Source organism: Nuphar pumila, chromosome 3, assembly GCF_984573655.1.
Source record: "Nuphar pumila chromosome 3, dmNupPumi1.hap1.1, whole genome shotgun sequence".
Taxonomy (NCBI): Eukaryota; Viridiplantae; Streptophyta; class Magnoliopsida; order Nymphaeales; family Nymphaeaceae; genus Nuphar; species Nuphar pumila.
In genome coordinates this window covers 50,574,099-50,599,778 of record NC_143251.1, presented here as the reverse complement: position 1 = coordinate 50,599,778, position 25,680 = coordinate 50,574,099, and the positions used below count along the sequence as shown (strand labels likewise).

The 25,680-nt window shown below is 38.8% G+C and overlaps 1 protein-coding gene across 1 annotated transcript in view; it reads right to left on the bottom strand.

The window, feature by feature from the left end:
- URE (urease) overlaps positions 1-25,680 on the bottom strand; it is a 181,110-nt gene that overhangs the window by 8,077 nt on the left and 147,353 nt on the right. The window contains exons 13-14 of the mRNA XM_090001615.1: positions 18,363-18,492; positions 18,127-18,285 (exon numbers count right to left, since the gene is read on the bottom strand). Coding sequence (XP_089857741.1) covers positions 18,127-18,285; positions 18,363-18,492 — 289 coding nt within the window. The remainder of the gene's footprint in view (positions 1-18,126; positions 18,286-18,362; positions 18,493-25,680) is intronic.

The following is a 25,680-nucleotide window of genomic DNA, read 5'->3' as shown; positions in this document are numbered from 1 at the left end:
ATTGTAAAAGGGTATTTTGGTACCCTAAACTCTTTGTATCACTAACAACATATAATAAAAAGTTCAATAGCCGATTCTTGTATTGGGAATTAGGTTTTTCTCAGCAGCTCCTTCTCTCTCTCTGTTCTTCACTCTCCACGCATGATGAAGCTCTTGGTTTTATGAAATCTAACATGGTATCAGAGCCACGTTAGAGCTGGATCTGGGATTGCTTCCAAAAGGTATGTCTAAAAAAAGGTTGATTAGCCTCACAAGTCAGAAAATCAATTTTGTTATCTCTTCTTCCTCGTGCCTGCACTTTTCTCTTTCTCTCTACTGCATCTCTCTACTGTAACGACCCTGATTAGATTCACATCTGATCACGTCTTCCACCCATCGATAGTTTCTGCGTGATCCTCTTTTTCTTTTCTTAATCTCAGTTTGTTTTAAATCAACCTGTTAATCAGAATCAAATCAGATCAGGTGATAGGCTGTCTATCAACCTCGTTTTCTCCCTGTTGATCAGATCTGACTCCATCTGTCGTTTGATATTTTTATTATCTTTACCCTTGAATGTGTTAAATCAAATTGGGTCTGAGATTAATTTACGTGTTTCTCCTAAATTTGCGTACTCTGTGATTGCCTTCTTTCAAATCTGGATAGTTACATATCTGAATTCAATAGTACATCTAAGTTGGATATCAGATTTGGTTTTATTTTCAGTTTTTTCTCTTGATTATTGTTATTGTTTTCCACATAGCCCGATACAGTTATTCTAAAAAAAAAAGGGAAAGAAGTTTCAGTTATTTTTTTTTTGCCATCTGCGTAACTACTCTGTCAGTATCAGCAAAAAAAAAAAAAAAGAGAGTAAGAGACTGCAGGAATTCCCTTGGAGTTGAAATCTGTCTTTCTATATACCGGTTTCTTAGCTATCATCGGGTTGTGTGTTAGACACATTCTCCTTATTCCTATCATAAAACATGGATTCTTTTCCTTCTCAATCTGGTCTTTCTTCAAGCTTCCTTAGCCAACTCGTGTCTGAAAAATTAAACAATTCCAATTTTCTGACTTGAAAGAGGCAAATTATTCCTTTCATTAAGAGTCAGGATCTTTCTGGACATCTGGATGGATCTGTTCCAGTTCCACCAGAGTTTATATCACGATAAAGGAGCATCTACCATAGTATATGTTAGAAATCCAGATTTTGTGACTTGGATGAAAAGAGACCAGGTGCTAGTTGCTTACATTACCTCTACATTGTCACAAGAAGTGCTTGTGGCAATTCCAGATGACTGCACTGCCATGCAACTTTGGGACAGACTAGTTCAGACATATTCACAGTCTTCTCAGGCCAGAATTGTATTTCTTTAAAGGGAATTTCAGATGTTAAGAAAGGACTCCATGACTATCATGGAATACTTAAACAAAATGAAGATCATCACAGATCAATTAGCAGTGGTTGGGCGTGTAGTGACTGATAAAGATATGGTACAAGAAACTCTGAGTGGATTGGGGCCTGACTATCATATGATTGTTACTTCCTTATTGTGTCTACCTGATCTGCCTAGATTTGAAGACCGACGTGCAAAAGGGTTTTCTGAAGAATCACATATGCATACAGGGACGCAAGAGGTCCTTGCCACAGGAGTAGTCTATGGACGAGGAAATTATGTTGTTAATGGAAGAGGAGGACAAGGAAGAAGTGGACAAGGAGCCCGTGGACTATTACCTACACCCAACATACATCCCAACTCACAGCGACAGAGGCCAATTCCTATTTGTTTTCTATATAATAAAAGGGGGCACATCAAAGCTAACTGTTGGTTTAATCCCTTAAATAAAAGAAAAACAGCACAGACTGAAGCAAAGAGAGGAACAGATAACACAAAGGCCAGCGGAGAAGTAAAAAAATTGTTATTGTCAGCCCTAGTAGGATTAAACCTGAAACAGAATGAGGAAAGTACTTGGTATGTGGACTCTGGGGCAGCGACTCATGTTACTGGCGATGCAGGTAAGCTCATAAACCTTGTTCCTTACATTGGTAGAAATAGTATAGTCACTGGGGATGGATTTCATCATTCTATCTCTCATATTGGAAATTCTGTTATACCCATGACAAAGTCCTCTCTCAGTCTTTCAAAAGTTCTTTATGCTCTCAACATCAAGAAAAATATTGTTTCTGTTTCCAAGCTTGTTGATGATGTCAATGCTTCAGTTGAATTTACTCCTGTTCTTGTCAAGGATCTCTGCACGAGGGAGACGTTCGCTAAAAAAAAACGATAAGGCAATATGTATGTTTTTCAAGAAGATACTCCCTCTCGTGTCCGCTCTCCTCATCGTCGTCCTCAGTGGTTCCTACATGTGTTTTTAGTGTCTCTGAGTCCAATAAGCCAAATCTTTGGCATGGTCATTTAGGTCATTGCAGTAGTAATTTCATTGAGAAGCTGGTTTTAAATAACCTCATCCCCAAGTCTAGTTTAGGAATAAATGCCAATCACAACAAATGTTCTAGTTGTCTCTTATGTAAGAGTCATGTTTTACCTTTTCATTCTATCAATAAAAGAGCTTCAAGACCTTTTGAGATTATCTGTTCTGATGTTTGGGGGCCTGGCCCAGTTGCTTCTTTATCTGAAACTAAATATTACCTTATATTTGTTGACAATTATTCTCGTTATACTTGGATTTTCTTTATGAAACACAAGTCTGGGACCTTCAAATTATTTCAAAATTTTTATACCTTTGTCAGGAATTAATTTTTTGAAAATATTCTTTGTTTCCAATGTGATGGAGGAGGTGAATTCTCTTCAAGTGATTTTACTAATTTTCTTCAAAGTAATGGAATAAAGAGAAGGGTGTCTTGCCCTCATACACCTCAGCAAAATGGAATTGCTGAAAAGAAGCATCGTCATATTGTCGAGAGTGCAATGAGTATGATACATAATAGTAATCTTCTGATTACTCTATGGACAAAAGCCTTTCATTCAGCAGTTCATGTGATAAATCGATTACCCATGACTATTCTGGAGAACAAATCTCCTTATTTTTTCCTATTTGAAGTTCAGCCCAACTATCATGATTTGCGCGTGTTTGGTTGTGTATGTTATGTTCATATTGAAAATTCAATGAGACATAAGTTTCAGGACAAGGCCTTGAAGTGCAGGTTTGTGGGATATGCAGATAATTATAAAGGATACAGGTGCTATGATCCCATGAGCAATCGCATCAAAATATCAAGAAATGTTGCCTTCGATGAATTGAATTTTGATCATCGACGCATTCCTCCTTCTGAATCAAATTCCAAAGTTGAGGTCTATCATCCTTGGTTGAATTCTGAGCTTTTCTCTGGTACTAGTGATATTTGTTTTTCAGGTTGTGATCAAAAGGATAAAGGATCTATGTCTGCTGATAGGCTGATTGCACAGGAGAGTACAGAGCCATCTTTGGGTCCAGAAAGGTATAAAGGTCTTGTTTATACCCGACGAGAAAGGGATGCACCCCCTATCTTTAATCAGGAAATGGATACACCTTCTATATCCACTAGTAGACCCACCCGCTCTCGTCATCCGATAGAAAGATGGGTCAGTTATGAAAACTTTTCACTGGACTTTCAACTTTTTCTAACTACCTTGAGCAAGGAAGATGAACCCACAACATTTTCTCAAGCAACAAATTCTAAAAGATGGATTGAAGCAATCAATGAAGAAATGGGGGCTCTACATGAATGTGGTACCTGGGATGTTGTTCCCAGACCACCTGACAGAAATGTAGTTGGGTCGAAATGGGTGTACAAAATAAAGTACAAACCGGATGGAACTATAGAACGGTACAAGGCGAGACTTGTAGCAAAAGGTTTTACACAGGAGCAAGGACAGGATTATGATAAGACCTTTAGTCCAGTTGTGAAAATAGGGACAATCAGAGTCATAATATCTATAGTTGTTGTACATCAGTGGACAATTAGTCAACTTGATGTAAAAAAATGCTTTTCTCCATGCAAATTTGAAGGAGGAAGTATACATGGAACAACACACTAGCTACGCAGAAGGAAATCCTACTAAATACGTATGCAAATTAAAAAGAGCGATATACAGATTAAAGCAGGCATCCCGTTCTTGGTTTGATAGTTTCTCTTTTGAAATACAAAAATATGGTTTTAGGCGATCTCTCCTTGACCATTCTCTGTTTATATTCAAGAACCAAGATGTGGTTACTCTGCTGTTAATATATGTGGATGATATTATCATCACAGGTAATTCCAAAGTTCATATTGATAAGGTCAAACATCTCTTGAATCAGAGATTTAAAATGAAGGATCTTGGGAAACTGTGATACTTCCTTGGAGTTGAAGTTGACAGTACTTCTGAAGGGATGAATCTCACCCAACATAAGTACACTATTGATGTTCTCAATAAGGAAGGTATGAAAGATTGCAAACCCTTGGGAACTCCTAGCATCCTTCACCAGAGACTCAGTTCTCAAGATGGAGATCTATATGAGAATCCTACAAAATATCGTAGCATAATAGGCATGTTGCAATATCTTACTTTCACTAGACCTGATATTGTTTACTCAGTAAATCAGGTCTCTCAGTTCATGCATGAGCCGCGTGAAGGACATATGGAAGCGGTTAAACGGATACTTCAGTACTTGAAGGGAACGGTTGGCGATGGACTTTTGTACAGAAAAAGGACCAATGAGCAAACTGAACATGAAATTATTGTCTATACTGATGCAGACTATGCGGGTGATCCAGATGAACGCAGATCTGTATCTGGCTACTGTGTGTTTGTTGGGATGAATTTGGTATCCTGGAGTAGTAAGAAACAAAATGTTGTCGCTAGATCAAGTACAGAAGCCGAGTATAGGTCAATAACAACCGCTACTGCTGAAGCTACTTGGATTAGGCACTTGCTGACAGAAGTGGGAGAATTGATCTCTCGATCCCTCCTTTTATGCGATAATCAAAGTGCCATCAATATGTCCTTTAATCCCATTTATCACAGTCGGGCCAAACACATCGAAATAGATAAACATTTTGTGAGACAAAAGGTAGAAGAGAAGGAGATTGAGCCTGAATTTGTACGGACTACTAATCAAGTGGTTGATATATTCACAAAAGGATTGACTAAAGACAGGTTTTGGATGTTAAAAGGTAAGTTGTTCATGGTTCAAAACCATGCACAACTTGAGGGAGGGTGAAAAGATGTATTTGGGTCTCGGGTCAGGGCCCAGACCCGAATATCGTAATCATGTGTTATAAACATGTGTTATATTATCTCATTAATGGCACATATATAATTGTTTTGTATTGTAAAAGGGTATTTTGGTATCCTAAACTCTTTGTATCACTAACAACATATAATGAGAGGTTCAATAGCCGATTCCTGTATTGGGAATTAGGTTTTTCTCAGCAGCTCCTTCTCTCCCTCTGTTCTTCACTCCCCACGCATGATGAAGCTCTTGGTTTTATGAAATCTAACAGATTTCACATAAGATACTAAGATACCCAAAATATATTTTGACTTATCATGCTTATGCAAGAGCCAATAAAACAATAGCCCACTTAAAAAAAAAAGTTTTTTAAGCTAAAACTCTAATTTTAATTAAATTTGAGACCATAAAACAATACCCAAAATGCCTAATTTTTCAACCCAAAATACCAAAAACAATTTTGAAATGGCACATAATCATTAATGGCACATAAAACATGCATACACGTATGTCCACTGTTAAAATATATGTAACTATACATATATACATATATATATTTGTCTATATATATGTATATATGTATAATACCCGATAGGGGTATTATCGTCTTTTTACATAGTTGTTTTAGCAAACAACTATTTCTTTATTTTGTTTTTTACTTTTTTTTATTTTTTTATTTTTTATTTTTTGTCTCAAATCCAACCCAAAAAGGGGCCCCACATAGAGTCGCCGGGGGCTCCCAATGACTCTATGGGAGCCCCCTTTTGGGGTGTATAAATAGGGGTAAACCCCTTTGTATTCTTAATGTATTGGAACCTTAATGCTCTCTCTCTCTATTTCTCTCAATAAAGAGACTTTATATTTTAGCTTGTGCTTTCTTTAAAGCTTGTGTATGTATTGTCCCATAGTGGACTTGGCTATTGTTCCTTTTGTGTATTAGTCCATTGTGGGACATTGTGAATGTTTTTTAGCATTCTTTACCTTTCCTCATACTTTATTACATGGTATTAGAGCCATTCGGTTCATAAAAGAAAAGGCGTGATATTCATCTTTACGTTCATTGTCTCCATCCTTCACACTCTTTGGTGGCATCATGGAATCCAAAAATCGATCTATCCTTCAAGCTCAATGGAAAGAACTATATGATGTGGGCATCGGCAATGGAGAACAACCTCAAAGGTAAAAAACTTTGGGGCTACGTAATGGGTTTCATTCCGAAACCTCGATTAGAGCTCACCAAGATTGAATGAGGTCAAGAAAAGACACTTGAGGGAGATGCTCGGCTCAAAGCCATTGAAGACCACCAAAAGAAAGTTGAAGATTGGGAAAACAACCACGCCATAGGTTCATGAACAATGTGGAACTCAAGGCATGTATCAATATAGCTAAATTCTGCCGAGCCAATGAGGCTTGGTTATTTATGAAAGGTATGTATACTCAAAAAGACCTTGCAAGAGCATATTTTTTGCAAGAAAAAATTAGAACCACCAAACAAGATGATTCAAGTATACAAGATTATTATAGTGCATTAAACCCACTATGGGATGAGTTGGCTCTTTTAGAGCCAAAATGGGTGGCTATGGAGGATGTCGAATTAAGACAAAAATAAATGGAACAAGACCGATTGTTCCAATTTTTGTTTGGACTACGTCCCGAATTTGAGCAAGTGAGATCATCACTTCTCCATAGATCTATTTTTCTTCCAATAGAAGATGCCATAGCCGAAATCACACAAGAGGAAACTAGGCTTGGCATGAGTAAAAACATTGATGAAGTATTTGTCGTATCCAAACCCGGTAACCATGTCAAAACCTATAAACCACCCCATTTTGGAAAACAAGGAAACTATAATGAAGGAAAAAAGATGATTGTGTGTCATCAATGTTATGAGCCGGGTCACATCAAACCCGCTTGCCCTAAGCTAAATAGGACATTCAAGCCTAAGGTGGCTTCTCTTGAAGAATCTACCACCAACAAAGAAGAAGGCAAGAGTGGAGACTTTAAAGAAACACTTGGACAAATATCTATGGCTCTACAACAAATTCTCAAAGTCACTTCCTCCACATCGAGTGTGGTCATTGCGTCTACATCATCACCCGGTATGTATTCTTGGATCCTAGACTACAGAGCATCGTTTCATATGACCCCTCATGAAAATGCTTTAACCGATGTGTGCACCAATTCAAAAAGTTCATGTGTTTCTACGGCCGATGAGACTTTTTTAAAAATCACAACATTGGAACACTTAACTCTCAAAATTCTCAAAATCTATTTGTTCCTAAAGTAAGAGTTGTTCCAAAGCTTAATTTGAATCTTTTTTCGGTTTCTCAAATTGCCGACCATAGATGTGAAATATTTTTTTCATCTAATGGTTGCTTTGTGCAGGATCTCCTATAATAACCTTAATTTTTAGGTTTTTATTTAAATATATTATGATATATATTTCATAACAATGTGATTTGGGCCCGGGATCCAAGTCGCGGATCCGGGATCCATGAAGGGGTCTTTATATATGTAATTATCTCGTAAAACATATATGTAATTACATAAGTGCAAAATTTTTCAATTTGGCGAATTATTTAAGAGATAACTACGTATATAATGTATGTATGGGCTTGGGATCCACATTTCGGATCCGATACCCAGATAGGATCCATATAGATATAGGTAAAATACCCTATATATTCGTATACGGGATTAAATATATATAAAAATATATAATAGATGAGTATTTTTAGGGGATCCACGATTGGATCCATTTGGATCCAATCCATGGATCCATACCTAGTGGAAGGCAAGGGTCCGGTCGGGTTTGGATCCCGAGCCGCAGGTCGCAGACCCGGACCCGACCCTCTCGTTAAAAGAAAAGAATACATAGGATTTAATTTAAGGGCAGGAAAGCTTTTGGACCCGGGTTAGACCCGACCCGGATCCATAACCCGATAGGGTTTTTAAAACCCTATATCGGGCTGCAGCCTTTTTACAAATTGGGGAAGAGTTGCTGTTTCTAAAGAGGAAGGAAGGAAGGGGGGGTCGGCTGGCGTAACCGATCCCCACCAATCTCGGCAAGGAAAAGGGGGGGGATCAGCCGATAAAAGAGAAGGGAGAGGGGTCTCTCCCTCGTCTCCCTCGTCTCCCTCGTTTCTCTCTTCCCTCTTCCCTCTCTCTTTCAATCTGTGTGCGTGCGCCGGAGGGTGGTAGATCACCGGAAGGCTGCAACCACCGCAGGTCACGGCAGCAACAAGGAGCAGCCCAACCGACCATGCCTCCGATCGCCGGAAAGATTGCCGGAAAACCAGCGAAAAGGTACGGGTTCTCTTTTGCTTTCAAATAAGAATGGGAACATAGGTTGGTATCCCATGCAATAGTTTGGTAGGGTTAGGGTTTTGCAATTTCTGAGGTAGGGTTTGGTATGATTTGTAGGGTTCTTGCGATACCAACAGTGTATTGGGTATCAAGCATGTGACATACTGCATCACGACCCATATGCGTGAACCTAAAGTGTTCAAACTTTCTAATCTGCGGGTTTGGGCATTGGAATATATATATATATATATATATATATATGAGAATCTCTGATCTGCGTGTGTGCGTTGAAAATATTCTAACGCACTTTCAATTCCTGATATGTGTATCTTGTTTTGGAAAATATTTTATATGTATGTTTAAATTGGGAATCTCTGATCAGCATCTATGCGGTGGAAATATTCTGAAGCATTTTTCAACTTGAAATATGCGTATCTTGTTTCTAAAAATATTCTGAATGATTGTTTAAAATGAGAATCTCTGATAGGTGCATTTGAATTCTGCTTCATGTGTTTGTGTTGGAAACATTCTGCAATGAAGGGGTCTGGTTGTTTCCATAATCAATTGTTGTAGGGTCTGCCGTGAAAAGCAGTGCGGCAACCCATTTATGTGGGTTTAATTTGTGCAAAATGCAGAATTTCAATTCAGTGTGGGTGCTGCATACAAATGTTTTATTTTGCATGTACAGAGTTTTGGGAAATTGATATTCAGACCTTGGAATAGCATATATCGAGTAGTATGATTCATTATTACATATTGTTTAATATTTTGTGTCATCTTGCTACACTGTCATATTTCTAGATTCAAAAAAAAAAACTCTTTGGGACTGATATCACAAACCTGGAGAGCCTTGAGCTTTGGCTTGCTCTTTCTTTAATTGTTTAAATGCATCACAAAAATCACATTTATATTATGGTTTTAAATTGCACTGTTCTATTGTTGCCATGGGTGGTAGACGGTGAAAAGCTTAGCATGCTGATGTGCGAGCTTATGTTATTAATTCTGCATGTTAATTTGCAAATGAAAAAGTGATGAATTAATAATCAGATAAAAGAAAATAAAGAACAGTGTAATTCACTTTTTCCTTGATGCCCCTGCTTTAGCGTGGGAATCTTGGATATTGCGGTTTAGGGGAAACCGTGAGGATACAAAAAACTCCGTGTGCATTTTATTGCCCCTGAACCCGATATTGAGGTTCTTCTCCTGACCACGGTTTTAGGGAGAGTCCGCCACTTTACCCGGGAGTGGTGTGTTAGTCACAGCTGTGAGTTTGTTTTGGTATACCAAGAAAGTGGCGCCAGTGGATGTTGTTTTCTATAGTGTCCCCGACTTTGGATGCTGTTTTCCAAGGTTCCGATTGATGGTGCTGTTTCCTGATATCGGTCGAGGGCTAAGTTTGGAACCCGGTAATAAAATACAAATTGTGTGTGAAGCTACCCCGGGAACCCTACTTGACCTCGGGGATTGTACCCGTTTGGTGTATCCGCGGGCCACTGTAATTAAAAACAGGAACTTAAGGATTGTGTGCATTTAATAGGACATGCATATGGAAAGAGGAAAACTTAAATGGAAAATAATAAATGGTTCATGCATTGCACATAAATCATGCATATTCTTGCTATGCATTAGTTCATGCATGTTTACCTGTTCACTTGGTTGTTTATGTTGATCAGTATGATGTTGAGCTCTTTTGCATTTAATTGCCTTATTGATTAAGTTGTGATCAATGTTACATATTTTGTGTTCCCTCCTGTTAAATGTTGCATGTTTAATTATGCATGAATGGTTAATGGACTTAGGAATTGAGTATAATCGTATTCCTCAAAATATTACATGGATCTTATTTATGCTCTTTTTCTTATTTGATTCATTAGGGAAACCTGTACGCAGAATTCTTCGGATTTCTGACCCTCTTATTTTATTGGTTTTTCCCAGGCACAGGTGATCAGTGAAGTCGACTCGCTTCTGAGGGATACGAGGGTCACATTTGTTTCAGACGACTTCACTTACGGACAGAGTGGCTCTACTGTTATTTTCTTTTATTTCTTCTGATTTTCTGCAATTTGATATTTCATTTTTGACATGGAACATATTACTCTTATTGATTCATTAATAAAAGAATTCAGTGGATTGATTATGATTGATAAATGTAAGTTGCTTTGTGGTGTATGGTTATCCAACTGAAATTGGAACTGTAGGGACCCCAGGTCTCTGGGAAGTTTTCCGCGACTCTTAGAAAAAAAAAAAAATTTATTCTGCATTTTTCAAAGTTAGGAGTTGGGGTCGTTACATCTCCAATCCGGGAAGCGGATTGGGCAAGGCCATAGGAAGGGGGACCTCTATTATATGGATCATCTAAACCTTCATACAATTTTTTTTTTGTACTTATGTTCAAGATAAAAGCATTGAAACTTGGCATAAAAGACTTGGACATCCAAGTTATTCTAAAATGTATTTTTTTCCATTTGGATCCAAATTTTGTAAGAAAAAAGACATTAATTGCAAAGATTGCATTTTTGGAAAAATGAAGTCTATTCCATTTCCAACTAGAACCTTTTTTTATACAAGACCTTTTGAATTGGTGTACTCGAATGTTTGGGGTCCATCTCCGATCATGTCTAAAGGTGGTTACTCTTACTATGTCACTTTCATCGATGACTTCACTAGATATGTTTGAATTTATTTTCTTAGTCATAAATCCCAAGTATTCTCATTTTTTAAAGAATTTCATATGAAAATACAAAATCAATTTCAAAGTAATATATTCACTCTTAGATCCGATTCCGGTGGAGAATATTTGTCTACCGAATTTCAAAATTATTTAAAACAAAATAGAATTCGTCATAAAAAATCGTGCCCTAGAACTCCACAACAAAATGGACTAGCGGAAAGAAAACGTAGACATATTATAGAAACCACTAGAACATTGCTTATCGCTAAAAACATTCTAAAAAAAAATTGGGCTAAAGTCGTCTTGACCTCAACATATTTAATCAATAGAATGCCTTTTTCTAAACTAAAGAATGTCTCTCCATATGAAAAACTTTTCAAATTCTCCCCCGACTACAATCGCCTTCGCATCTTTGGTTGTAAATGTTTTGTCCTCTTATATAAGAGAGATAGGTTATCTCCAAAGACGATTGAATGTGTCTTTTGGGGCTATGGGGAAAATAAAAAAGGCTATAGATGTTTTGATTTCGAAAATAATAAATTATATGTTTCAAAAGATATAACCTTTTTGGAAGAAGAGAATGGATTTGAAAACCTAAGAAATACAAATGAAATTGATTACATATTTTTACATAATCTTATAGATGATATATGTGATGACTCTATGAATCATTCGGAAAATGTAGAGGATACTTGTGATGTATCCAATATTGACATATCACCATATAATGGTGATATCAGTAATGACAATATTAATGTTTATACCCAAAGAGACCAAAAAAGGCCTATTAGTGCCTTGAGAAATTTTCTCAACTTACTGAAACTTTAGAGGAACCCCTTGTTAGGAGATCTTCTAGAGAATCAATTTCACCCAATAGGTTTGTGTCATATGAGTCTCTAGCACCTAATTATTGAGCTTGTCTAATAACACTACATTCATATTATGAACCTGCTTATTATAATCAAGCCAAAACCATATCACATTGGGTTGAAGCCATGAAAGTAGAACTAGATGCCTTACAAAAGGCTAATACTTGGGAAATAGTCAAACTACCTTCACATAAAAAACCTATTGGAAGTCGATGGGTCTTTAAGGTTAAAACCAAAAGCGATGGATCCTTAGAAAGGTATAAGGCCAGATTAGTGGCTAAGGGATATTCGCAAGAATATGAAATTGACTACGAAGAAACATTCGCTCCTGTAGCCAGAATGACAAGTGTTAGAACCTTCATAGTTGTCGCATCAATCAAAAAATGACCTATATATCAACTTGATGTGAAAAATGCTTTTCTAAATGGAAACCTCAATGAAGAAGTATATATGGATCCACCACCCGGAGTTACCGTTGGACAGGGTCAAACTCTTTAAACTTTTAAAGGCTTTGTATGGTCTTAAGCAAGCCCCAAAGGCTTGGTATGATCGATTTAGTGATATCATGATTAAATTAAGATTTTGTTCCTGTTATACTGACACTGCTCTTTTTGTGAAAAGTGTAGGTACTAAGATTATTATATTATTACTTTATGTTGAAGACATGATTATCACCGAAAATGATCAAGATAGTATAGTTAATGTTAAAAATATGCTAAAAGATAGCTTTGACATGTCTGATTTAGGTTTTCTTAGATATTTTCTTGGCATTGAAGTTGCATATTCTCCCCGAGGATATATTCTATCACAAATGAAACTTGTAGATATATGTACTAAGTCTGGCATTTCAGATGATAAAAAGGTGGAGACTCCAGAAGTAATTAACGCAAAATTAAGGTTGGAGGATGGGGTCCTTCTAGAAGATCCTACACCCTACAGAGCACTCATCGAATCTCTCACATATCTGACGATCACCAGACTAGACATCGCTCATGTTGTTCACTCTGCTAGCCAGTTTCAGCATGCTCCTACAACTGTGCACATGAGTGTCATGCTCTGGGTCATTCGATACATTAAAAACACCATAACTAAAGGGTTATTTCTATCATCATCTTCTTCTTTAGATTTACTTGTTTATACTGATACAGATTGGGGAGGTAATCTTAATGATAGAATCTCAATTACTGGCTTCTGTGCCTTTTTAGGAGATTACTTAATTGCTTGGAGATGCAAGAAGCAACAAAAAGTCTCACTATCCTCTATTGAAGCTGAATACCGAGCTATGACAACTATTACAATGAAACTTGTTTGGCTTCGAAGCATTCTCAAAGATATGGGGGTTGACATTACAGGTGCTTCAAAGCTATGTTGCGACAACAAAAGTACCATTTACATTGCCAGTAATCACACCTTCCATGAGCGCACCAAACATATAGAAATGGACTGCCACTATGTTCATGATGAGTACCTACGCGGAACAGTTACTTTGCCATATGTCACATCAGAATATCAGTTAGCGGATTTTTTCACTAAAGCGCTTCCTGCTCCCCGCTTCACGTTTCTTCTTGGCAAATTTTCGGTCATCTCCCTGTAAAGTTTGAGGGAGGTGTTAAAATATATGTAACTATACATATATACATATATATTTGTCTCTCTCTCTATATATATATATGTATGTATGTATATATGTATATGTATATATGTATAATACCCGATAGGGGTATTATCCAGGGTTACCGGAAGCGCCTAGCTAAAAGGGGAAGCACGCTTCGGAAGCGCGAAACGTCGCGCTTCCGAAGCGTGGGGGGAAGCGTCCCCCTTTTTTGGGAAGCACGCTTCCCTTTAATGGGGGACGCGCTTCCCTTTAATGGGAAGCGCGCTTCCCATCACGCTTCCCCTGTTTTTTCAATTTTTTGTATTTTTTATTTTTATTTTTTTCGCTTCCCCCTCGCTTCCGAGACGCTTCCTAGGTCGCTTCCGAGACGCTTCCCGAATCGGTCCTAAGTGGTCCCACGCTTCCCCGCTTCCTAAAATTTTGAAAGTGCCTCTCTTCCCGCTCCCGCTTCCCGTATCGCTTCCCGCTTCCTCAACTGGCAACCATGGTATTATCATCTTTTTACATAGTTGTTTTAGCAAACAACTATTTCTTTTTTATTTTGTTTTTTACTTTTTTTTTCTTTTTATTTTTTGTCTCAAATCCAACCCAAAAAGGGGCCCCACATAGAGTCGTTGGGGCCCCCAACGGTCACATTTGTGACTGTTGGGGGCTCCCAACGACTCTATGGGAGCCCCTTTTGGCTCTCCTTTTGAGACCCCTTTTGGGGTGTATAAATAGGAGTAAACTCCTTTGTATTCTTAATGTATTGGAGCCTTAGTGCTCTATCTCTCTCTCTCTATTTCTCTCAATAAAGAGACTTTATATTTTAGCTTGTGCTTTCTTTAAAGCTTGTGTATGTATTGTCCCATAGTGGACTTGGCTATTGTTCCTTTTGTGTATTAGTCCATTATGGGACATTATGAATGCTTTTTAGCATTCTTTACCTTTTTGCATACTTCATTACAGTCCACAACACATAAATATGAAGATGATATGCCGATAGAGCAATCTCATGAGAGCATACAAAACATTCATGGCATGAGTAATAAACTTAAAATCATGATGACTCAAGATATAAAACATACGAGAATTTCACATCTCAATGAAAGCACCAAATATACAAAGAACATGCTTTGACACGTGCGTAAAGTCACCAATAATCATAATGGTGTCCAAGAAACCCTATATATATATATATATATATATATATATGTACATGTGATCATAAAATTATATATTTTTTGTATTAAAAATAATAATAACATAGAAACCTACCATAAGGAGCTTAAGAATAGACTACTTATGGGTTAATGTCAAAAGAAACAAATATAAGAGCCATTAAATAATATTTTATTAAAAGACATTTTACAAAACTCTAATTCCAATTGATTCAGAAAACATTTTACATACCCAACAAATAACCATAATATTTTCAACAAATTTTAAAAAGAAAAGAAAGGAAATATATATTATAAATACCTTTTTTTAATTAAACAAGAGATACATACCAAAATACGAGAGCCTCGAGTCCAAGGCATATATCAATCCAAACTTTTCTTTTAAAGCACAAACTCGAACAAGATACCAAGATCAAGAATCCCTCGCTTTGTTACAATGTTACGAAATATGCAGAAAAACAAAAGCAAGAACCACAAAGGGCTTATGATAAGGCAGACACAATGTGCACGTGCACAAGTCCATCATGGGATAATACAAGGTGCCAACATAGACAATACAATTAGTCATTAAGGGCAATACCATGCTTTAAAGCACAAAAGCAAGAATAAAATAAATAATATTTTATTTATAATATACTCACAAAGTGAGAATGCTTTAGAAGAGCATTAGAGAAACAAGAGGGGGGTTCACCCCTATTTATACACAAGAGGTAGTCTCAAACAGAGTTGTTGGACTGTTCCAACAACTATAAATATAGTTGTTGGACTGTTCTAATAGCTTTATTGACTAGTCAACTTTATGTTGACTAATCTAAAAAGAACCCAACTCTATTTGGTCAAATTTGGTCATTGACCAAATAGTCCCCATAAAAACAGAAAAAGACAAAAAGAACAAAATAAAGTAAAAGAACTAAAGTACCCCTAATGGGCACAACCTATTACAATGTTGTAAAATGATGAAAATACACCTAGAGGGTATTACCTATTACATCATTATAAATAATATATATATATATATAGATAAAAATAAATAAGCACCATATGTGCAGCTACTGTAAAGAACTCATACATATGAAATTTATGTCCTAGCTTGAAGAAGAAATTTAGAGGTTTAACATCCTCTACTAGTGACGGTGGTGTGAGTGAGACAGTCACCACTCCAGATTCTAGGGCATCATTCACTTATTTAACAAATTTAGTAGGCTTGCTTTGGCCTTAGTCTCACCTTCCTCTTCCTTCTTGTCTCCCACTCGTATAACTCTTGAAGGTACTTTTGGGGTTTCCTTTGGTTGGCTGGAAGAATTAGGGAATTCATGTTGTATGTGTGAAGCCTTGCCTCAAGATTCATACAATAGAGAAGATGAAAATGAGAGAAGAAAGATGGGAGATGAATAGATGTCAACCTATGTCATATAGGTACAAGTGAGGGTGAGGGTGCGGGTACGAGCACGGGTGCGGTGATGCGACACTTTAAAAAAACATGGGTGCGGGAGGGTATATATATATTATATATTATATAATATATATATATATATAATTTTTAATAGTTAACAGTAACACTAATGAAATAAAAAGCAATTATCATATCATCAATTCATCATGAATGCAATAAATCAAATTAACAATCTACAAATACTATTCTTCATCAATAAAAAATAACTGAACCCATAAGGGTTGGGTTTGACAAAGCCAAGGCTGGGAGCCCAACCCAGACCATGGGTTCGACAGAGCCAAATCCAGCCCAGTAGGGCTGGATTCGGCACTTGAGGCAACAAGGGGAGGATGAGGAAGGAAGAAGAGGAGAGAGAGAGAGAGAGAGAGAGAGAGAGAGAGAGAGAGAGAGACCTTGCAATCACCGGAGGAGGAGAGAAGGGGTCAGGGAGAGTCGCCGCCGTCCGTCGGAAGAGAGGAGGGGTAAGGGAGTGCCTCTGTGGAAGAGGAAAAGGGGGAGGTGTTGGGGGAAAGGGGCAGGTGTTGGGGGAGATGTGCCCTAATCCCCTAGATTTTATAGTAACCATTTTATATGTTTTTTTTTTCTGATTTTTTGAATAGTGATGTGAATAGTGTTCGGATTTGAAAAATTGGTTGGTATTGATCTCATCAGGGGTTTTCAATGCCCTAGATTTGCATCATTTAGGTCATTTTTGTGTTAGAAGGCTGTTGATAGCATTCTTGGTCAGAGTTTTGATGTTTTGATTGGGTTTTAAAGAATCTGTTAGAGTATATCAAGAGGCGGTAGTTGAGTTTTGATATCGGAATCAAGTTTGGGTTGTGAAAATACTTTGTTGATGTTGTGTTTTGTAGTTTAAGGCCTGCGACATCTGTTGACTGGTTATGAAGGATATTATGAGGCACTTGAGGTGTTTTTGTTGATATTCTTCATATTAGCTGAATACATGTGTGCCGGTGTGCGTTGGTAGTATTGGCAACATAGTGCGTGTGGTGTTCTTTGGTTTCGTTATGATCGGTAACATAGTGTGGGTGTTGTGTTTTAGTTTCATTGTATAGAGCATCTTCAAGTAGGTGATATCTTACTAGTTGTGCTGTGTTTTCTATTGCGTGCAGGCTTTTTTATTTGTAGTTGGAGGTTGTGGTTGTGACAGAGAAGGAAAAATTAATTCAGCTTAACCCATCAAAGTTGGATGGCTCTCGTGCATTTGTTTGTCAAAATAGTAGACTCAGTGATGGGAGGATTACTATGTTACGAGCATCCAAAGGTGACATGAGTGGTATGAGAAGCCATTTTTGAAAAGAAATGGGGCATATGAAGCAAACCTGCTCTGCATTGAAAAGGAAGAGTGGAGGTTTGGCAACTCAATCCATTAGAGAGAGTCTCAGGAACAAGAACTGGCAAATAGATGATAGTGGAAAGACGCGGTCTATTCACTTTCCTGTGAGAGGTTCTTTTGAACATTTTGGTGGGGAGTCAACTACGGATTTTGGAGTTGATGCTGAATGGAAACAAGGTCCTCCGAAGATGTTCACCAAATCAACAAAGCGCCAAAGCAGCAAAAGAACATACACAAGGCACAAAATGAGCTCACACACCAAATCCACCCAAGGTGGTTAACACAATAATAAAAAATAATATTTTATTGATAGTGGAATAATGCAAAAAGCATTGAATTTGAGAGGGGTTTCAACCCCTATATATACACAACATGAGAGACTACAAGAGAGTCGTTAGGAGTGTCCAACAACTCTAAATAGAGCCATTGGACCTCCCAACGTCTGTCTTGTTGACTCAGTCAATAGATGTTGAATAAGATAAAAAAAGTTAAAAAATAACTAACGATTCAAAACTAGTTTTCAAACCTCTCCAATACGACCCATAGCCTGTGAATCAGAGGAAATAATACTGATAGCTCCAATGTCATGCAAAATATCTTCGGCAGCAATTGTCTCGGCTCGTATTCGTGATTCAGCAAATGCTACATCTTCGGGAATATTTTTATCAAGGTGATGACAGACCATCTGGACAAATCATAGCAAATAATATTTAAAGAGGTAGAGTAACGTTAAATCCAAGACAGGGAATAAAAATGAGTCACCAGCATGTCAAGGTGTTCATCAATGGTATTTGAAGTAAATGGCCGTGTAGGATTTGTTGACGATGGCAAGACATTTTTAAGTCCACAGACTTTGATTATATCTGGGGCATGACCACCACCTGCACCTTCACTGTCCAAAAGAAGAATGCTGCTGTCAATTTTTCACCTTTAATAAATTGAAGAATGACACAGCAAACCGATTTACAAATTACTTGACTATGGACTCTAAGATAATTTATCCCACTAGTCCATATTATTTCAAAGGCATGCAACCAGAATATAACCCTAGTTTCCAGTAATTTCTAGCATTTCTTTTGAAAATTTAACAACTGTGTACAGAATATAGAGTAATTCTCTCAATGCTTCAAAGGAGATAGCCAAAGATCAAATCCTAAGTTCATTCTTCATCACGTTTATCCTTTCTGTGTTTAAATGGAAATTTAAGAGAGTTTCTACATAGAATTTATATTAGAAGCTTATCTTCATTAAAGAAATTAAAAAAAGCAAATAAGTGAGAAGGATAGAACTTTAAAGATCACCATGGATCTTAAAAAAAAAACTCCAATATCATGAAAAGAATAATATTTATTATAAAAATCTATTAGAGTTTCTTTTTAAATAATTCACTAGCTTAGGGACTATAAAAATCTATTAGAGTTTCATCTTAAATAATCTACTAGCTTAGGGACTTAAATAGTCACAGTTTCCAAAATTAACACAGGAACGTATCTGTTTTCAACTAAAGAAAAACAAAAATTTGCAATTGATCCTGGCATTTATTGTGCAAAGCTTACTGGATGATCCAAATAACAAATTGTGAATCGTCAAAGTGTGATACAATTGGACATCCACATCAAGAATATCAAGTTGTGCACCTTTTGTCTATAGATAATAGTGTTTCGTTGAAAGTAAAGAAGTCTATATATGCTCTTGAAAAGCTTTTCTAATTTTTCCTCTAGCCCACCTAAATGTTTTGAATTCAGGCTACCAATATTCTGCCTAATGGTAGAATACGTTTGTCCACTCCTGCTACAAATTATTTGGCCATGAAACCTTTTATCTTTTATCTATTATTTGATCTTATTGTTTTCAATTTTGTAGACATGAATAATTATATTTACTTTTAGTTTTATGATTAGGAGTGCTTATGATACCAACAATTTTAGCATGTGCCATGCTTGAGGAACACAGATTGAGTAATCTTTGAGAGTTTTGGTCCTACATCTGTACAGCAGTGCTAGCGATAGTACTATATAATTCATGTGGATGTTGATAACCGTTGAGGAATGTAATATTATGTATCACTGGTGTGGGTAATACCCACTTATGTATTGTTGTGTATGTGCAAGGGTAGTTTTGTACTTTAGTTTTTCATGTGTGGCAGTCAAAGTAAGAGCACTATTCTGGCCCATATTTGTATTAGTGGTGTAGCCAAATGGAGTCAACCCCTATACGTTGTAATCTCTTTTCATTTTGTGGTAATGAAGCAATTCTCATTTTTCCCATTGTGTTTCATCTTGCATTCATCCATGGTTTTCTGATCATCTATATGGTATCAGAGCAAAATTTGTGCAATGAGGTGTTTGTGCGTCGTGGAGGGAATACCGAGCTTCATTGTTCTCAAGGTGCCTGCTGAGCTGATGTTAGCCATAGAAGGAACAAGCTGTATGGACATCTCAGATTTGATTGATTTTGACTTGGGGTTGATGAGGTTTGATTTCAGATGATTTATGAATCAAACTTCATTCAATTTGGTGAAGTATTGGAATTATTGTGGATTTTCCAAGATTTTCTCTGTTTGACATGAGTTGATATCATATTTCAAAGAACTTGAGATTCTGATCCGATTCTTGGTTTTTAAGTGCTTGGGTTGCATCAATCCAGATTGCTTTTGAATTAGGAATACTTTGAAATCCTTCTTTGGATGAGATTTGAGATTTTGAAGAAGTTCCATCATGTTCTTGAAGTGTCTATACCTGGCGGTAATCAGTTTGGGACTGTCTTTGGGTATATGATGATCTCAGGCAGTAGTATCTTTTGGGTTTGATATTTAAAACTATGTTGCATATATCTGAGTGAGGTTTTTGGCTGGTTATCTGGTTGATGTAGTGGATGTGACATTTGTATATGATATTTGGTGTTGTTAGCCTCGTTGTGGTTGTAGATATGTAGTTATTGGTCTTGAGTGGCTGGTGTGAATATAGGTGGATGGGTTTTTGGCTATACTCTTCCTATTTGCTTCTTGATTTGTTGTGGTTGTTTTTGTGCAGCAATTGAATTGTAGTTGGGGTGTAAAAATTAGGATATCAATGTGAATAGAACCCTAACTCAATCATCCAAGAGAGAAAGAGGACTTGAGAGAAGAGGGGAGCTTTTCTTCAAAGAATAGAGGCTGCACACATTGAAAATTGTGCCCTCTTGTTTTATAACTTCTTATACTTTTACATTGGACACATATGCCCCTCATTAGGGATTACAACAATATTACAATGAAAGGGTAAATATGTTAAGGAATTTTACAACTTAAAACATAACAGCCCACGTGTACATCTTGGATCCTAATGATCCATTCCACACGCCTTAACACCCTCCCTCAAGTTGAACATGGTTTTGAACCATATTCAACTTGCTCTTCAGAAACCAAAACCTCTCTTTAGTGAGTCCTTTTGTAAAAAGGTCCGCAATTTGATCGCTGGTACTAATGTACCTAGCTTCTAACTCAAGGTCCTTTATCCTTTGTCTAATAAAATGATGATCAATCTGAATGTGGTTTGTCCTTCCATGCTGAATAGGATTTTGTGCAATTTTGATTGCACTCTGGTCGTTACAATAGAGAATTGATTTGAGACTCACTTCCCAAAGCTCACTTAATAGATGTTGTATCCATATGACCTTTGCTATAGTTGCTGCCATGGACCGATATTTCGCCTCTATAGTAGACCACGCTACATCTCTTTGCATGTTGCTCTATGAAATTAAATTTTACCCAAGAAAAACACAATATCCTGAAACAAACTTTCATTCATTCGGATCTCCAGCCCAATTCGCATCCAATTAAGCCATAATTTGAATCACATCATGTAAAAACCCGAAAAAAAACTTGGATTTGGGTCGGATCCAGACCCGGACCCAATGGAGGCACTGCCTCCCTCGTGCCTTTTAAAGACAACGAGGCAAAGGGGGGAGGTTTCTCGAAACCTCCTTCCCCTCTGCTCTCTGGTTCTCGCTCTCTCGTCTCTCTGTACACCTCTCCCCTTTTACTTCGCGCTGACAACCTCACTGCCACCGGCGACCCCCTCCGACGAGCTCCCACCGGCGACCTCCAGGTACGCACCCTCATTCTTCTTCTCCTTTTTTTTCGTCTCGCTCTCCCTCACTTCTCTGTTTGCATAGGGAGGGGCTGAGCCACCTCCCTGCCTCCCTCAATCGCAAGGGAGGGGCAAAGCCCCCTCCTTGCTGCCCTAAATCACAGGGGAGGGGCAGAGCCCCCTCTCTGTGATGTGTTTTGCGAGGGAGGGGCTCAGCCCCCTCTCAATGCATCTGTTTGCAGGGGAGGGGTCGGGCCCCTCCCTGCGTGCCGTATTTGGCCGGGGAGGGGTCGAGCACCCGCCCTGCATCTCCTTTTGGCAGGGGAGGGGCCGAGCCCTCACTGTGCTCCCTGCGGACAAGGGAGGGGTCGAGCCCCTCGTTGCTCTTTGTTACGGCAGGGGAGGGGCTCGAGCCCCTCGTTGCTCTCTGTTACGGCAGGGGAGGGGGTCGAGCCCCTCCCTACATCGCCGTTATTCAGGGGAGGGGTCGATCCCCCTCCCTGCTCCCTCTTCTCTGGTGTCAGGCAGGGGCTTCGCTCCCTGCCTGTTCGCGTGTTCGTCAGGCAAGGGTCAGGCCCCTGCCTCTTTGCGTATTCGGCAGACAGGGGTGAAGCCCCTTGCCTCTCCCTTTGTGGCTAACGGGGCCCCTGCCTCTTTGCTTTTCTGCTGGCAGGGGCAAAAACCCCTTCCTCTCCCCCGGCATCAGGTAGGGGACAAGTCCCTGCCTCCTTGCATGCTTGACAAACAGAGACGAAGCCCCCTGCCTCCCCTTCGTTGTTGACAGGCAAAGGCTTTGCCCCTGCCTCTCTTCTACTTTGTCAGGCAGGGGCGCAGCTCTGCCTACCCTCGCATTCTAAGGGCAGGGGTGCAACCCCCTGCCTCCTCGTAGTTTGCCGACAGCAGGTTAGCATGGGCTCGCAGCCCTTGCCCCTACTTCTTGCGCTTATAGCAAGTGCGCAAGGGCACGATGCCCCTGCCTCTGCTTCATTCACGTTAGGTCAGCGGCAATGCCCCCAACCTTCTATTTTTGGTATTAGCTTGTTAAGATCGTTGCTTTTGCAGCTCGTACGATGGATCTCGCTCGTGCTCCGCGGCCCGAGCCGTCAATCGCTTACACCCGTAGACTCCAATAAGCTCGCAACTCCCCAAGGTAGGAGAAGATTGCACGAAGGACTTGGAAAATTGAATTGAATTCAATTAACTAAAAAGGATAATTAAATCAATATATATGCATATATATATATATATATATATTTATGAGTACGCATTTAACTCAAGAACGCGGTTTCGTGATCCTTGTCCTTTAATTTCTGTCATGTCTTTCCCTTGTCGTCGCGCTTTGCGCCCAGGCTCTTGCTTTTGCACATGTTTCGTGACTGCCTTGCCATTGCAGATGATGCTCAGGTTTTCGCTCTTTGCATGTGCTATAAAAGCATCCTCGTGGAGGATGCAAAAGGCATTTACCGCTCTCCCTCTTGCGACAAGAGTTGAGTCGAGAGCTTAACGATACATCCTCGTCTAAGGAGAGGGATCCCTAACAGGGATCTTGGCTTTTCGAGTGAGCAGTCCTGCAACGTAGACTCGAGAATTTAAGGAGCTGCGCAAAAGCATCAAAGACTGCCCAAATCGAAGTATTTGGAAGAATGTGTTTTGGCTGGTTTTGTTCGTCAATTCGATATATCTTGAATAACCCCGAATTGAGGCTTGAGCGAACTTCTTAGCGGGGAGTTCTGTTGAGAAACCCGTATCTCGTCTATCGAGTCATACGAGGCATGTAGATACCCCGATAGCGGGTGAGATTCTAGAAAATCGCATGCCAAATGTTGGCAAAAGTTGTTGGCTGTTTCAAAAGATAAATAATGTCAAAAGTAAAGTTTGAGAAACATTACATCTCTGCGAAACACTTCTGTTGAGGCTCCTATTGAGGAGCTATACCCCTTTCATTCTAGAGTACTTATAATCAAGCACTACACGCTAGTACTGCAATGATCGGATGAGATGGTCGTGCGACCTCGAACAGTGCTAAATGCACAATGTTGTAAGCACATAAAAATGGGATCGCCTTCACAGGTTAGATGCTCATTTGGTCAAAAGACCAAAGCATATAGAATGAGTCGTCAGTTAATTTACCCCTGACGCACTCATTCGCCCTTGTGTTTTTGTCAAGGGAGAGAATGGATCGGTACAAAACTCCAATGGACAAGTTGTTAACAACCACCCCAAAGATTCGGCCTCCCCAGTCATTGGAGTTAGGGGAAGGGACTACCAGACATTATCCTAGGTGGTAGATCCCATAGACTTCTGCAGAAGTTTGATGCATCCGTTGCCAAGTACTTGCCTTTAGGGAATCCTCTCTCGGCTAAAGCCGTCCCCTTAGGAGCGGACTCAACTAGCTATTCAGGTTATTGAAAATACATAGAATAACAGACGCCCGAACTAGTCTCAGTTGTTTTTACGATTTGCCTGTGGGTACCCGCAGGCCAGTAATATCGAAATATAAAGTCTGTTCACACTGGTTGATGGGTCATAAGACTTGCTTGTTGCGTGGTAGTTCACAGCTTACGATCAAATGAATCGTCATGCTGCGTTTTGACAATTATATTGCTTACCTGCTTTGAACTGCTTACTTGTTTTGAATTGCTTACCGGTTTAACTGCATATCTACTTTAAACTGCTTAGTATGCTGAATTAAATGTGCTTAATTTAGTTTTCTGTAGTCTCTTTTGTGCACCTACTAGTTTTTTGCGAAACTAACACATTCTATGAGTACAAGTGATGATTAGGTACACCACGGGTGATGACGCGATGGCAAGATGACTTCAAGATTTCTTTTTTCCTGCTCTTAGCTCGCGTCCTGCACATTTTTGGGTTTTGTAACGAATTTCCTTGTGATATCCGAATTTTGTACTATTTGGAAACTTCTTTAAATGAAAGTGGCTTTTCCAAGTGTTTTGCAAGTAACATGGATTGTGAGTTTTGGTTGTTTTAGCTAACGTGCCCAAAGTTGTCAGCTTGCCTTTCTGAATTTAACAAAAGAATAGTCTTTCGCTGATTTCATAAACAAACTCTGAAGGAAAAAGATTTTTTTTAGTCTCTTGCCTGTTTTCTAAAAGGTTCGCAAGTTTGAAATTTTGGGGTGTTACAGATTGGTATCAGAGCTAAGGGAAGCAAGGATTCTTGACCATTGAGCATCCACAACGCACTGTGAGTATACAATTTCTCTTGCTTTGTAGTTGTATTTTGCATTGTTAAGCTAAGTGGCTTGACACATTCTGCTTATATACCAACATTGCTGGGTTTTTGTAAACTACTCATGTTACGTATGAATAGTAAAGATGTTTTGGCTTTTATCTCGAGCTTCCTGAAATTTCTGATCTTTGGTATCCCTTGTTTACTTCAATGATGGTAAGTAACTCGAACGAAGATTCTGCTAACAAATGGTCAGAACATCGGGAATTCATGATGAATTCCCTAAGTACCCTAGCAGAGGCTGTGTGAGACCAGATTCGTTCCCAAAGGGATCAAACGCCCTTTCCTGAACCTAGCCAGCATACCGCAATGACCTAAGAGAAATTTTTGAAGCTGGACCCCCCGACCTTTGCCGGTAGGCCCGACCCAGATATGGCCGAGAACTAGGTGAAGGAGGTGGAAAGAGTGTTTGAGGTCTTGTCAGTCCCCGACGATAAGAAGACGTTATACGGGACCTTCAGGCTGAAGGATAATGCCAGCAACTGGTGGAACATGGCTCGGGGTATGCAGTTTTCGGGAATTTCACCAATTGCTTGGGAAGCTTTCAGAAAAGCTTTCTTGGAGAACTACTTCTCACCTCATGTGAGGAAGAAGAAGAATGCAGAGTTCTTGGAGCTCAACTAGGGTAATTCGAGTTTGACGGATTACATCGCCAAATTCTAGATTTTAAAACCCTATTGCCCCAACCTATTCGCGGATGATCACGAGAGGGCAAAAAAGTTTATTCGAGGGCTGAATGAGGGGCTCATGTATCGGGTTCT